Below are 16,693 nucleotides of genomic sequence, written 5' to 3' on the forward strand. Positions count from 1 at the left end.
TGTTACACTAAAACATACTAGCTCATAAACATGTCCCAAAAAGGCAGTATCTAAACTTAAATAGGCTTGCACTCATCTTAGTTTGCAAAAGTATAGTCAAAACATGTAGCAGAGCTTTGTTGTATTATATGTAGAGCTATATTCTAAATCTTTGCTTATAAAACCTTTCAATTTTGTCTCGACTAGAAAGCTAAGAGCATAATACAGCATCTGCAGTCTTAAAAATAATTACTGTCCACAAGATTTCTGTAATATGTTCCTCTAATAACAGTTCAAAATCTATACAAGTCAAGAAACAACAGCTTTTGAACTATTATAACTATCAAAATGAATATTCATGTATTTACAGATTCAGAATCATTTCCCTGTTTATAATGCAACGCAAAAGTAGCCCCTGGAATTGCTTTTAATTAAGCAAAATCCTCCCTCCTCTCAGAATATGCTCTGGGCACCCCTAAACTGTATCTAAATCAGGAAGTGTCAGCATACCAACCCTTGTCCTCAATACCAGTATTCTAGCTTGTGGCATTCTAACACCCTGAAGTGCAACAAGCCATTAGCTCTCATAGGAAGCCACTGAACTCTTGCCCAGAGATTAATTGCAAAGTACTACGTGAGTCTATGTGAAACCAAGAAATAGGAAACAAGGCTCTCCCCACCTTGTGCTGAGCTGTGTAGATTGCGTGGACTGGCTGAGTGACAACACTTCTGCCTTCAACAGGTCAAATCTAGCCATTTGTGCTGGTGAGGCGTTTGGGAGGAACGAGGCTAAAACAGTGCAAAACCATCCTCACCTCCGAACAGCAGGAGTTGGAAAGTACCTCTTATCAGATACTGCTCTGACATTAAGTTCCAGAGCAAGGTTTTCACTGAATACTGCCTTCAGGGATGGAATTCTTCTCACCTGCTTTATGCTCCTCACTGATTTAGCTTTTAAGACCAAGTGGAATTCCGCCCCAACTTAAGCTTAGAATCAAGCTCATATGCGAAACATTTGCATTAAGTATTTCTAGTATTTTGTAATTAATCTCACCCTATGTAAATTTGATTTTGGTAAAGCCATACTAGCATTACAGTTGATTCTGTATGTTTCATACCACTGTAACTTGTGAGGCAAAAAAACACACCAGAACAAGTACTTCAACAGGAAAAGGAACAGGAGAAACATCTTCAGACACCTTCTTTGGAGAAAGCGGTCCTACCTGATGATCTAATACAAATGTTTATGCAAGAACTTTCTCTGTTTGACAGTTGTCACCTCAGAATTGTCTCTTGAATGACTATTTTGTGAGACTGCAAGCACTATTAGCCAAGAAAAATGTTGTCACTTCTTTCCTCCAATAAATATGCTGAGCAATGCAGGCTGCTCCGTATTTCCAGAGAACTTTATTCAAAACAAATTATTTATGTACTTTGAAAAGTTATCTCCAAATCTACAAGTATTCAGATTAACACCTGATAAAGACATGGGTGCAAACAGAAATTGATCCAAAATTAGAGGCAATTATTTGACTAGCTCACAACCAAACAAGCATGACTTAAGGCAGCATTTCCTTTCCACGTAGCTGCACTGGTAGACTCCCCCCCAGCTGTCCTGCAGTATAAAATACAGAATCAAAAATGGTACAATTTTCTAATTTTGAAACATACTTTTGTACATTTTCAGGACAAAGTCAAACTTATTCCCCCCCTTTTTTTTCCACAGTTTTCATATCATCAAATTAGTACAATGAATCGGTACGTATCGCAAAACAGAAAGGGAATATTTACAATACCCTGAAAGGCAAATAGGTTTCAACTCAAGAATCAGAGTAAGGACAGACAATATAGCTTGTAAGAATCTTACAAACAGATGCAAGCACATGTTTATATTGATCTAAACTCAGCGCTGATAACTAACAGGAATTCAGTGGTCTCTTTAGATCAGTCCTATTATAAAAATATAAAAGCTGCTACTTATGTGATTGAAAGTATCTCTGAGTGCAGTTACCTCTGTTCTGGACTGCTGTTAGTGGGCTGCAAAGCTGAAGTAGCTTCTTCCACAACCTCTGCATTCTCCTCTACCACATATTTACATGAAGCATCCTGCGAGGTAGACAATTTTCCTTCCTCACTAAGTAAAAGGAAACAAGATATTTAATTTTTAAGTTTACTTAGAGAAAATTTCAGGCAATAGTAGAAAATTGGGAGGTTTGTATTTCACATGCAAATGGATTTTAAATTATGACTGAAACATAAGGATCAAACATGATTCTGGACTTTACAAACACCTAATAATGCACTGGTGTTTAAAACCATTGAAAATTGACTGGATAAGAGGGCAGGAAATACAATGATTACAAATATGATCAGAAAGAAAATAAGGAATGTGCGTGAAGCCTGAAGTGGTAGCAATCACAGTTACAATCCTTTACTATACATACCGATAGGATTTCAACACTCTGAAGCCAGAAGTATGCAAAAATAGAAGGAAGAAAGTATAAAAAAATTCAAGATTCCCTTAGAAACTGGCATTGATAAAGTTTGCCCATGAAACAAGTCAGCAGAATCACTAACTCATCACTGTCTGTATTAATGAACTACCTAATGACTATACAGTGAAGTACGATGTATGTATTATGCCACATAAGACCACAACTTGCTCTATTTCATCAGCTTCTTCTCAGACATGAAAATGAACATAATTCAGGGAAAAAAACAGTACTCTAGCACTAGGAAACAAATACTCGCGTTTTGCCACTAAACCAGAGTTTTTATGCATCACTATCCCACCTTTTCCTGTCTCATCCACACTTATTAGCACATTAACATAAAAAGTTGACCATACAACTGCAAGAGATGGATATAAGGTAGCTCTACAGTAGACACAAACATCAACCTTCATCTGTAGCCGTGAATCTATTTAAGAAGTCAGGAACATTTTTAAAGACACTATCCTCTGCTGATTCCTATCCTTACAGTTTAGTGGATCCTCTCTTTTAATGAATCCTTGTTCCTTCCCCCATGTCTCCTTATACCTGCATAGCCTGTAAAAATACTGCTCACCAGGTAACGTTTCCCATCTGCTTTATCATCTTTTACCTTTAAAGTCTGTATTTGTTCAAAATACTAATACCACCGCCAGAACTGGTCTCCTCTTATTTTTTTTTAAGGGGTTGTCTCTGCTCTCACTGTCTCCTACTCGTTCAAAAGGGGGAATGAGAAAATTCAAGAAACACATTTGCCTTTTGCAGCTTTCCACAAATCAATTACTGTCCTCACAATGCTTCCCTTCTCCTCAACACTGACATCACAACTATGTATTTTCTACTGGAAGAAATTTGTACTCTCAGACCTAAGTTCTGTATCCACCTTGCCAGGTATGCAGGCCAGAGTATGGCCTATTGAAATCCTCTCTTAATCTAGTTTTAGATCCCCCCCCCCCCCCAAATACTAGTTATTTGCTGTCTAGGCATATTTAAAAGTTAATTTAAGGAAAACCGTATGATATCTGGATCAGTATGAGGTGACACCTCTGTATCAGAGCTAAACAGTCTCCACATTTAAGACCTCACTCCTTCAACCTCCTTTTACACTTAACTTCCCCTTCCCGTGCTGAATCAAGATCATAGATTCATTTTCCCTCCCTTACCACCTCTGTCCTTTTAACTACGAAGATACAAGTCCTTATTCCATAGCGCAAGCAGGTAATTCTATGATGAGAGGCAGTGACTGCCACGATATGCTTCCCCCTTGTATTAACTTTGTTTTTTTTGCACTAATATCAGAAGTCACAGAATTAAAGCAGCTTATGTGTAAAAGCACCATGAATAACTGATCATCTACACTGGAACAACAGAAGTGTAGACCACGAAAAGCATTCTCAAAAGAAATACAGAATAAACTGGAGAGTAGATACATCATTTACTAAGTCAGAAAGTCACTAAGGTTTCATGCTATTTAACTCCAGAGTCACATTCCTCCTCTAAACTGCTTTGGTTCAATTTCTCTAATGCCATTTGATTTCATAAGTGTTGTGCAGTCAAAAGTGCTCCTTCCTCCGTACTAAAAAAAAAAAAAATCAGAAGTTTCTAATTCCCAATGAGTTACTCTCAAGAGCAGTGCCTGGCTGGCCTTCAATCTCTCTCCTCCAACCTCCTGCACAGGACGCTGAATTCCAATCCAGAAGTTCCGTGCAAAGTTTAAAAGGCTGTAGCTTATATGTACATTAAATTGTACATTAAAATTGCGCAGTAATGTGCATCAGGATCAAAAATAGAGCCAATCTTCCACTAATAATCTTCCAGTGAAAATTAAAGCTTGATAAGGACAATCCTATGTTCTAATAACTAATTGGAAGTAAAGTTTCAAAACAGGTTTCAAGTTAAGGCCTTAGGAATTATCACTTGTAACTCTTTTTGATGAGTGTTCTATTAACAGCACTTGTAAAACGGGGGTGGAAGGACAAAAAGAAGTACATCCTCACCTTTTGAAAACAGCCGTTTCAGTTTTAGCATCTACAGTAAGGCTCAGTGTCTCCTTCATGCTGCCGTTCATTACTGTTTCAGTTACCTTGTCTGCGTTTTCTACATCGTCCTCTCCATCTGAGCTGGCCTCCATAGCAACACTTCCTGGGGCTAGAATAAAACTAAGTATTTTAGTATATGACTGGTTATGTTTCTATTTCATGAGCACGCACAGAGGCCAAAACAACCAGAATGTTTTCCCCCAGTTTAGAGTATTTCTTGAATCCTTAGGAATCATCTTTCTACAATCCCCGCTATACACATACGTAGAGCATTAACACTTTTTTACAGATTGCTTAAGGAAGAAGTTATATTCCATGATTACAGCTTTTGTTTTGCAAGCCAGTGATTTACATTGACAATAGTTGCTGTAACAGGTTTGCTTGAACAAGCCTTCAGTAGGATTTTTATACTTTTTTTTGTACAGTCAGATTCATTGCACCAGTCCATACTGTACAAATTTGCCAACAAATTGTGAAGTACAGACAAGCCTTTGGGAAGCCCAATCTTCCTGGACTTCCCATCTGCACTTATTCTGTCTGCTAATAAGATATATAGAAAATTAGTTAACATGGGTTTAACCTTTAATTAATTCGCATAAATAGAAGTGTGTGCATATATACAGAGAAGACAGCTTGGAAAGCAATGAGCAAGAAGGGGAAATCTGAACACCGAGGCTACTGGTCTATTGCCACGTAGGAAGAGACTAGAAGCTACCACTTTTCTTGGGCATCAGCTCAGTTAAGGGTTGCCACATATAAAACTTCTCTAACAGAAGATATTTAGTGTGGATATAATGAACAAAGAAGCTTTTTTTTTTTGAGACAAAAGTAGCACTGGTTCCTGTTTTAAATAGGAAAAATGAAGTTCAGAACTTTCGTCAAGTTATTTTCATCGCCTGGCAGAGCAGCAGCAGCGCCAGATGAGAGGTCTCTAGATACCTAAGTTCAGGGAGATCTTTCTTAGCTAAAAGTATCAAAATCAATCTACTTGCATTTCTGAACGCACAGTACTTACTCTCTAGCTGTGTTGCAAGACCAGTTGCATTTGCACTCAAGGGATCCATTGGCTCTGCATTTGTTTCCATTTCCACAGGAGAATTACTTCTTAAGGACTCTTTTGAGCTTCAAATACAAATTAAAAAGCTTTATAAACATAACTGAACAGCAGAATGAAACTAAGCATGGCTAAGGCACACTAAACAAGTTCATTAATGCAAAATCCACCCGAATTGAGCTGACTGAGGTTTGGCAGTACTGTTATTTTTATTTGAAATGGAGATGCCACAGATAAATGAGACTGCTGGATCCTTGCCGTCTTTCTAACATTTTGAACTACTTTTTAAATGTACTCTTTGCAACCTGGAATATCTAAAAGAGTTTTCTGCTGACACTGCCAACACAATCCTTAAATGTCAACAATGACAGAAGTATTTTACTCTAATTTGTTTGCTTAATGGCACATACAGTATAGCTACAAATTTTTCCATTCTGGATTAACTCAAAAGACAAATTCTGACCACTTGAAATACTTCCCACCACTTACAGAATAGTGTCTTTTCTATCCACTACTTGTGGCAAATTCAGGAATTCATTTTCTAAACCCCATAATCCTGTTATCAACTTACCTGCCTCAAACATGAAGCAATTCACTGCTTTATGATGGAAAAAATCGTAGTTTTATGTCAGAGCTGTTTTAAGGCCCAGACAGAAATGGGGAGCAAGACAGACAGAAAGGGTTTTCTGATTGGAGAAGAAATCAGTTCCTGACTGCTACTATTTTGGCAACTCAAAATTTACATCTATAGGGATGATTAGATTCCTACACAGAGGACCTCAGTTATTCTTAACGCAGTGTTTAAGCCAAAAGAGTAAAGTGTATGTCAGGTAATGTCAAAATAGTGTAGAACTGCCTATTCTAACATGAGCTGCATAATCATGCAGGTTTTCAAGAAAGCCAATAATCTGTATTATACCACTGACGAAACAGAACCATCATAGACATTTTATGGCCTTCACATTCAACAGTTATATCCTTTCCGTTGGGTTCAGCCTATACTAAAAGAAGTCATAGCGCAATTCTGGTCAGTGACCAATATTCAAGGGAAACTTTAGGGATCCACTCATCCTATAAAAGCCTATATTTTTGTATGGGCAAGTTACACCATACTACCCTAAACACACAGGATCCTTTGAACGCTATGCACCCTGTATTCCACCAAAAACCAACCGACATAGCCTTGGGTAGAGACATACATCCTAATGATGCCAAACAGCAGCTGCCGGTACATTTAGTAATGAAGAACTTGCCCACTTGCCCTGTATCACTAATATTCTTACCTCAAAGAGGACGTGAACTCTGAAAATGAAGCCCAGCCAGTTTCTTTTGCTGGCATAGGTTCTTCCGTACTCCACACATCAGACCCAACGGAATCCAGATTGGTGCCATGTGCAGTCTCCATGGGTACATCAAAGTTAGCTGACCAATTCGGTGCTAGAAAACCCATCAGCAAGTTCATTAAGAATAGATTTAAAGAACACGAATGTACATATGTCTAACACATTGATTCTATATAGGCACATTCCCAAAAGAGCAGCAAAACTCTTAACTAGACTTCAAAGCACATGCAAAAGAATTCTCTATATAGGTAAAAAGTGAATGAATTCCCTAATAGGGAAATTCTGCTATTAAGGCAGAATTTTAAAAACAGTAACTCACAGTATTCAGCTAAAAATCAATGGCACTTATCTGAAGAACACAAATTATATTTAATCGCAAGTGTTGTTCCACTTTATTCCTTAACCTAATGTGAACATTCGTTATTTTCAACACTAATTTCTATACTTAAAAAAATCTTAAGAGTTTTCATCCCTTTTTCAGTTTCCTATGCACATTTTCCTCAACATAGAAAATGAGCAAGACAACTTAATGGGCAATCTCTAATTTCTCATGCACTAGCAGCACTGCTAAGTTTCAGAAAAGCTTAAAACCTTTTACAACTTTAAAATATTAATTGGGATATTAAGTTTTGGAGCAACTGGGACTTAGAAGCATCTAATTTAGGATAGGTCAACTCAAAATACTTCACCTACCCAAGGGAAACATTTTCTTCATTAACACTTACATACAAAAAAACAGGCTGAAAAGGAAGCTCTGACTAGCAATTAGAAATTCCAACCCAGGCAGATATGGGAGGAGACCCACATGGATCAAAACTTGTTTGACACACAGATGCCAACGACACCAATCTGACAAAAGAAAAGAAAACCCTTAACTTTTCCTTCTATTTTAATTTTTAATTCCTTACAGTCTAGATAAACACAGGGCTTTTACCTACAGATGTTGCCATTTTAAGTAAAGCCAATTTAGTCTACTGTGCCTTGAATGTGAACTCTTAAGCCAATTACAACAGTTAATTTTCCACATAAGAGTTTACTGACACACATCTTAAACAAGATTATTCACATATGAAACTAGACCAAACTAAGTTAGCTTGACTTCTGTAGGACGCCTTTTAGACCGTTGTTAGATAAAATGTTGGTCTGAAAGACTTCTAATAAAAAGGATCATATTTTATGTTTAGAGATTAACAACCTATCAGTTTTGCAGGCATTCAAGCTGTGTAAATTAAGTTTCATTCTTCACTTTTTGATTCCTCCTCATTTTTTCCTCTTGAAGAATATACACATGAATTTTAGAGAGACTACAGTAATTTGACTCAGGACATGTAAGGAATTCAAATTTTCAAATACTTGCATGTTCTATTAAAGCAGTCTTTACAGTGAGAAAGATGACTAAGATCATTAGAGTAAAAAATAAAAGAGGAAAACTCTTACAAAGTAACACTTCTAGATGTAACACTTTCCTGTAACTCAAATAGGTGGGAGAAAAGCTACATACGTTCGTTCAAGTCTACTTCCATTTTGTCCTCTGTATTGGTATGCGATTCAAACAGATCTTGTTTTGTTCCATCTTCTTCTTCGGAGTCAGTACTTTCTTCACTGTCTGTACTACCCGAACTTAAAATACAAAGAGAGAGTTTACATTCCATGTTTAGGATTAGACCCTTGGCACAACGAAATACTGGAGAGTTTGAAGCTATAGAGAATTACAACAGCTATCACTGCTGATAGATTAACTGAGGTATAATTTATTAGCTGTTGGCATGCCCCTCATTTCTCCCACAAAAAACAAGGTTTAAGGTTTTTCCACTTGATCATGTAAAGAGGGCTTTTTTCCTCCGTTTGCAAGTAAAAACTCCTGCCATTCAAAAGGAAGCAGAAAAGGAAGATAAGGAATCAGAACATTCATCTCTGCACACTAAGTGGAATCACTGAAATATAAAACTCTTTTAAAGACCAATACGACATAACTTAGTTTATTTGGAAATCTAACAACCAATCCAAGTATTTTCCAGTCTGTCCCCTTACGTAATGTTTTTGAACTTTATGGGTATCTCTCCCTTCCTGGTGAGCACAACCAACATTAACAGGAAAGCAATAACGGAAGGTAACCAACATACAACAAAGCTAATCACGTACAGAAGGTATTAGCCACACATGTTCTAAAGGCCACTATGGAAGGTCAGAGAAGCCAAGACTATCCTGGGACAAAATCCAGAAGACATTAAGGGAGATGGTGCATCCCCGAGAGTTTTCGGGATCAGCTCCTTCCCCTCAATGTAGCTGCCTACAGTTTTGTCCACAGCCGCAGTACAACTAAGGGCAACCATGACAATACAGCTGGATAGTCTGACCCCAATACTACCATAGAGAGGACAGCGAGGTCTGCGTAGTTGTGGAGCTGGACTGCCTTGCCCACAGCAAGAATGGCTAACAGGCTGACAGAGAAGAGGGGAAGAACAAGCAAAAGGAAACAAGCTACAAAAGGTGAGGTGCAGGAAGATCTGAGTAAGCAGGACACCTATTACCATCTTCTGCAAGTTAAGGCTGAACGAGACACTACTGCTATCCCTCTACTAATTTCTCCCCCCAGATGGAAATGGCTAGTTATGCTGGGCAGCCTGTGTAAATAGTCAACCTGAACCAGAAGACATGCGCAGTAATGAGGGCTCACTATAGTGCTACTTGGATGAAAAACACATTTCGTACCTGGAACGCCTCTGGGACTCTGGCGTAAATGCAATATGTTTTTCTTCCCAGATGTCTTCTTCATCAGAGCCACCATCATCAAACTGCTGTATCCTCTCCTTACAGCATGCCTCAAACAATGCTATATTGCCCTAAATATAGGGAAAAGATATAAAATCTGTATTTATGATTAATCATTCTACTTCTGTTAGTCAACATTTTGGAAATATGTGATTTTGAAAAAAAAACTAAAACCAGAACATCTCAACAACATAAAGCTTGTCAAGAAAGTATACAGTGGAGCTTGTTTTACTCAACTACTAGCATGCTGAGAGTACACTATCCTCCAAGAATTGCTGGGAGGATCCATCACATTTAAGAACAGCATGTAGGAATGACATCGAAGACCTTTCCAGATAGCTGGACCACCAAATACTCCGGTTTTATTTTCCATAGTGAGGTTCATTTCAGCTCAGCTGACAAATATCTATAAAAACAGTCTGTCTAAACACCACCTCACTGGAAGTCTGAAATAGCTTCTATCCATAAAACAAGTGTGCAGTCTGCACAAATTAGACCCAAGCCTGTTCTTGAACCTGGACATACAAATTAGAAGCACTTCTGCTTAATATCAACCACAAAGAGCAGCAAAAAAGTTCTTCAGCTAGAAAATCCACATAATGCAGGAATAAGGTAGGGTAGTTACTTTCCAACGATTATACATCATAAAGGAATAAATATAACCACCATCAAAACTTTGAAATCACACAGAAATTTGAGACAGTAATTGTTCTGTGAGTACAGGAACGTACACTTACACTTTCATTTGTATTGAGGGTAAAGTTGATGTCTGAGACTCGATCAAAAGAAACACTGCAAAAAAAACACAGATGTATGAAATAAACCAAGAAAAGACATAACAACATGAAGGCATTGTGTTCAGAAGTCTTTATTTATATTACTAGGAAAATGAGAAACCTGAGATTAAAAGACACACTAGTTTCCAACATGAAACAAAACGGTCAAATTCCACATTAAGGAAGCCTGGCGTTCACACCATTTTTCTAGTCGTGAAATATTTTAAAGAAAAAGAGATGCCTACTCCCTAATGAGCTGCGTGGATGCAACTAGCCTAAGCCAGCATAACTGAAGCGATATACACACAAACACTGGACTGCTATGCGCTAGAAAAAAAGCAGGCCTCAAGAATACCTATCTATGGTCTACCATGATGCATTTTTAGATCCTGCAAAGATCTGTGTTAGTAGTTCTTACATCTGATAATCGATTTTGCTGCTCTACATACAGATGGACCTTCTCAAAAGGAAGAAGCAAAGTGAAAAATTGCAATATCAACCCGTTTCCTACAGAAAAAAAATCTTCAGTTTTTTAAACCAATCACTAAATGAAAGTTAAGATTTTATTTTTTTTCAAAACTTAACGCTAAGTAGTAAGGCTTTGCACTTCTTCATGTATTAGGCCATTCAGCAGTTTCACTGAACAAATTATAGAGATGTCTTAGACCAAAAATAGCATTAGGCAAACCAAATCCCTGAGGGGAGCAAGAACAAACAGAGAAAGAGTAGAGATATACTACCAGACTTTCAGAAGAGTTAATATATTCTTTCTCTGGTCACTTATAGCACTGAACTCAGCAGTGCATGTATTACTGTCTTCCTCTAATCCTCACCAAGCAGGGAATGAGATAAAAGTGATCTAAATGAACAAATTTCAACTGTGACTGCATTACCATGGGACTTAGCCCCACCCACCACAGGCGTTACCAGGAAACAGGTAATTTAAACTGTAATTGATTCTTACACAAGAGGCATAAACTGAAAAGTAAAATGTAGTTCATCTACAGTTGAATTCAACTCACTGTACCTACTGCATATCTCAAGAGATCTGCTTGCTTAAGTCATCTTCTTTCCACCAAGATCATACACTACAAAGGAAATCCAACTCCCATTCTTGCCAAAATTCACTTGCTTCTAGCCAAGTTAAATGATCTCCTGAGCTGCTTTCTCACCTATCATAACTTCATCTATACTCCCAAATTACGTGGTATAATAAAGCAGCTGTGCATCTTGGAATGCATGTGCAAGTTTTGGTTAACCATCAGATACTGAACATGTCTTACAGAAGATACTTTTTTTTTTTTAACCCTTCTAGAAACCAAGTAATGTTTTTACTCTGTTTTATCTGAATGTTCTTGCATCCCAAGCCATGAATTCTAACTAAATCAGGATCAAGTCTCCTTTCATTAAGAACTCCCATTCTTACCCTTTCCCATTATGGCATCAATTTACTTTGAACTGAAGAAACAGAGCAGTTTATCATGGTTTTTTTTTTTGTTTTCTTTTCTTGCTTTTGTTATTTTTAAAACCTGACCAAGACATGTTCTCATATCTTAACTGCTTCACCCTTAAAAACAAAGGTATATTTATGACGTGCTTCTTTACTGTTCCCTACAGAAAAGAACACAGTCAAACTTAAAAGAAGAGCTACTCATCTGCTCTGCTACACCAATTCAGAGATGTGAATGACTTACTTTGTACCTCCAAGTGCAAGTGCCCCAAACAATGCCAAGTCTTTGGATAGACATGGCTCTTAAAAGCAGAGCTATAATTTATTCCCAAGCACTGTGTTTTCATGCTGGCACAGTCAGGACGTTAGAAGTAGAAAATTAGCTGTTACTTTCTGATGTAAACCGTTCAGGGAGGTTTTCTAAGAGCACTCTATCAACACACACAGTTGGTACAAGAAGACAGGACTGACTGGCAACTGCATCACATCAATAAAGGCTGGCATTTGTCATCACCAAGACCACAGCCAAATACACTAAAAAAGGGAGGCTCCAGAGACTATAATCAAAGCTAATATAACAATATACTCACTTGCCGATGTCATCTTGATCAGCAAACTTCTCATCGTTGAAGCCAAACTGGTCAATAAAATTGGACGTCATTTGTTGCATCTGATAATCAGAAAAGGCCTGGCAACCCCAGGACCAACGACAGTGATATAATGATTCTAATAATACTCTAAATCCTATTTGCCCATTTTGCTCCAAAGAAATAAAAGTCTCTCTAATCTAAACATAAGGGACAGGAAAAGGATGTCTCAACCTTTAAGTTTTAAATGGTAACACTGACTACGCATCTTACATTTACTGAATTGAAAGCCAGTCTAATAGCAGCTCTCGATAAGGAAGTTAAATCTCTAGTTTAACCATGTGCCAACTAGCACCTTTCCAAATGAACCCCTAAGAGGTCGGGGAACAGCACCATGTACCAAGTAAAAGAAAAAACCGACTTTGTTAATATTAAGTTATAAGCAGTAAAAAACAGTACAGAAAAGTACATTAAATATAGATACTTAACTACATGATAAACATGACCTGTGCTTATCAGGAGGAGTATCACTCAAGCATAAACACTAGCAGTCTCTTCAACATCCAGAAGAATTGGAGAGTACAGAAAATAAGTTACTGAACATCACAGTGCAGTGTCACAACTGTGGGTTCTGTTTTTTTTTGTTGTTTTGTTTTGAAAAGGATGTCAGTGTCAACTGCCATCAGACAGGTATAAATGGGCATTTCCTTCTATCCACAACCATAGTTTTTGTCCTTTATTTCTCACGACTATGAACTAAATTAGCACCCATTCTCTAGGAACTTTCAATAGTGTTATTTCTGTGTGCAATTCAGCCAAGGCTAAGATAATCTAGGAAATATGGCTGTCACATCAGCTCCCTTATTTCCTTGCCCAGGTAGCTAAAGGGACACAATACATAGGCAAAACCTATGAAGAAGGTGGTAAAGCAAAACAAGATGAACATGGAAAGAAAACAAGAGAATATTAAAAAAACACAACAGGTTTTGATCAAGGCATTATGAAAACTGGAGGAAAAAGGAGAGAGAACATAGAAGGATGAGACAAAAAGCAAGGCTCCAGCAGGGCTGTGAGTGAGTCTGAGAAACCCTCACGCAGGCACTAGTACGGTTACTGTGCTAAGCTAGGCCAAAAAAGGAGTTCCTGCATATTTTTATCTTAAATTTTAGTATCTGAGATGGCTTTTCAGAACTTCAGGATTTCATACCAACACAAACAGTGTATCAAGCCCTAATATAGGACAACCACCAATTACTGACTGTCCCAGTAAAACCATTACTCTTTTTTACATTGGTTACTGAGCTCTTCTTCCTGTAAAGTATCTTCACTATTCTGGATTTTAAAAGTGCACATGAGCAAAAGACAGTGAATTTCCCCTGTGTGAAGGAAAGCTAAACTGACTTGTTCGGCCTTACACAAGGTGCAGCCACTAATACCAGTCACCAGGATAAACAGAAAATTAAGACACAAGGTTCATGGCATCAGAATTATGATACTTAGGTGAAATCACTACATAGAAATTGTCTACAAGGGTATATAAAATGTAATTACAGAATGCTAGTCTGAGACAAGACAGTTCTGTCCTGTAGTCTAATATATTTTAAAAGAGACAAAGTGGTACTAAACTGGTGCATAGCAGAAAAATGTTTTCTTGAAGGAAAAGTTTCTAGTGCCACAGAAAGCACATGAGATACTAGTGGCACAAGAAACCTTCCCTCCCAGGATTGGGTGACAGAACACTTTTCCAAAGATGTCAGTTTTTTTAAGTGTTATTTAGAAATTTAGAGTCACAGAACTTATATAAAAAGTGTTTGAGGAGAAAAAAACAAACACGTCCTTCTTGAACAAAAGGGCTTTACTAGAAGAAAACAGTATCAAACTAGATTTGAATGTCAGAATGAAGAAGTCACAGCAGATGTAATTCTGACCAGACAAAACTTAAATTTGACAAAAAATAAAAAGTAAATTGGTTCCTTGGTATTTTCCTCCTTTACCTATTTCCTAATGGGTACCTCCTGTTTCCTCCTTGAAATACTGGCCCATTTAGAGCAGTCTAGCTGTAGAGCCAGAGTTACCTTTACAAATGAATTTGTGCAGCCAGAGAATGCTTTAAGTAATTTCAATGCATTTCTCATCAGTGATTTATCTTGTCTAGTATGTTGCTTTCTTCACAAGACAACTTTAAAAAGTATATTTCACTTAGCTTTGAAAAATAAATTAAGAAAACTGTGAAAAACTGGAAAGAAACAACAGCACAGGACCATTTGAATTTTTGCAGATTAACTATCCGGATCATTAAGGGGGTGCATGAAAAGCACAGGGTAATCTGAAGATCTTACTTTCTCACTAGAGCTGCTACAGACAGCGTCCAACCTATCGTGTTGGTATTCAGGTACACCTTACATGCACAAGATCAGTGGACCTGATGAAAATGCATTAGATTCTTAAAACTTGAGCCACCGCTCCCAATTTAAACTTTGATAAGCAATTACTTATAGGAAAACTATAAAGATGCATGAAGTACCAAAGCCAGTCTTAGACTAGGTACTACATAGCTGTTAGTATGAGCTGAAAGATAAATAAGATTCCGGTTAATAACCCAGTCAGGTAGTGTATGCTCTGTATAGGGGAATCTATACTAAATAATATTTATTATGTTCTCTGGAATCACTCATCCCAAAAATACTCCAAACATCATCACCATATTAAACACTGTATCAATTAGTACACTATGAAAGCATTAAAACTTCAAGGTGGACATAGCTTTACCTTAAACTTTCAGACTGGTGGATCTGAAACTTCCTTATACATTCTCAGATTTCTTTTGTTAAACCAAATGATAAATAATTATCTTTGAAACACTCACAAATGAACTGCCAAAATCACATACTGAACTGCAAATAAGTGATCGAGTTGATTAAAAATTTAGTTCAGGAAAATTCAGCTATGTACAGTTGCCACATAGCAATAGGTATATAAAGTTATTTACATTGTGACAACTAGACAGTTTGGTATTTTGCCATAAACTAAACTAAAAGCATATAACAATGAATAGCCAGTCTTCCTCCTTTTCCCAAAGTAAGGGTCAACATTTTTAAAGCTTTTATTATCAAGACCAAACATAAACCCACATTTGCTTTCAAAGCAATTCATGTTTTCCAGAAAACAATTAGAAGCCATCACATACCAAACTGCTGCATCTAGTAAGAAAAAAAGTCACAAACTATGCCCAATTCAGCCAGACAACTAACATATGAAGTGTCTTAGGTATAATGATCAGAGTTCTGCATACAGAGTGTGATCAAATCAAAAAAAATAAATGAAAAGCACACTGAGATGCTGTGCCTTGTGTTAAAAGCCACACCTCCAATTTTGGCAAAATAGTTGTGTGCATGCACACATATCCAAGTTAGTTTAAACTTTCTAGATTTGTATTGGGTTGTGATAAAAATATGAGTTCCACTGAAGATATATATAAGAGAAGAACACTACGCTGTTAAAAGATTTCAACTCACCTGCTGCAAAGATGAATCCTGTGAGAAGCCAGTTTCTTTGAAGTCAATTTCATCATCACTGGAAGAATGAATGTGGCAGGTGGTAACCTATACAAAATAATTTAGTCATTTGCTTATTATATGACAAACTCAAATACACTTGTACTGCTTGGCTGAATCTTCAGTTTCATATCTGAACAAGAAGCTGAGTTATTTGCAGTTTTCTCAACTGCTATACCACATAAAAGAGTCCCTAAAATATTTCAGTAGCATTAACCTATATGTGTTAGGAACTAAAAAAAGCCAAAGCTTTTAATATATAAAAATCCAGACCTATAGCTGACAGTTTTTTTAAAATACTTGCATCTTCTCTTTTTACCACAAGTCACATTGAACAAGTAAACTGGTAGTCACCAAAATGATGGATTATACACAGATCTTCCTTCCCAAAATAGAGAACATAAAATTTAAAGGAAAACGTAGATATCTGCAGTATTTGCAAAAAAAGTTCATCAAAAAGAAAAAGGCACCTTCAAAATTTCATGATCAATATTTACTTGCAGAAGCGAACCTGGAACTGTTGCCATAACAGCTGTTTTATATATTACCCTTAAAAATAGATAATTTTGATGATCTGACATAGAACCAGTGGGAATGGTTTGTTCCTTAGCTAGTAGTGTGGCTGAGCAAGTTCTTGGAAGAAGTTATTT

At 37.1% G+C, this 16,693-nt stretch overlaps 1 protein-coding gene across 11 annotated transcripts in view; it reads right to left on the minus strand.

The window, feature by feature from the left end:
• Positions 1-16,693, minus strand: part of PPP6R3 (protein phosphatase 6 regulatory subunit 3) — a 59,461-nt gene that overhangs the window by 4,499 nt on the left and 38,269 nt on the right. For 7 of the 11 annotated variants that reach the window (XM_048058635.2, XM_048058634.2, XM_048058633.2 and 4 more), the window contains 10 exons: positions 16,005-16,091; positions 12,493-12,590; positions 10,414-10,468; positions 9,617-9,747; positions 8,406-8,524; positions 6,845-6,998; positions 5,523-5,629; positions 4,466-4,616; positions 2,424-2,441; positions 1,991-2,113 (listed from right to left, as the gene is read on the minus strand). In XM_048058635.2, coding sequence (XP_047914592.2) covers positions 1,991-2,113; positions 2,424-2,441; positions 4,466-4,616; positions 5,523-5,629; positions 6,845-6,998; positions 8,406-8,524; positions 9,617-9,747; positions 10,414-10,468; positions 12,493-12,590; positions 16,005-16,091 — 1,043 coding nt within the window. Of the gene's footprint in view, positions 1-1,990; positions 2,114-2,423; positions 2,442-4,465; positions 4,617-5,522; positions 5,630-6,844; positions 6,999-7,629; positions 7,754-8,405; positions 8,525-9,616; positions 9,748-10,413; positions 10,469-12,492; positions 12,591-16,004; positions 16,092-16,693 lie in introns of those variants that run through there. The other 4 variants (XM_013195270.3, XM_048058638.2, XM_013195235.3 and 1 more) reach the window with 4 other exon arrangements.

The sequence above is a fragment of the Anser cygnoides genome, chromosome 5 (assembly GCF_040182565.1).
Source record: "Anser cygnoides isolate HZ-2024a breed goose chromosome 5, Taihu_goose_T2T_genome, whole genome shotgun sequence".
NCBI classification, from domain to species: Eukaryota; Metazoa; Chordata; class Aves; order Anseriformes; family Anatidae; genus Anser; species Anser cygnoides.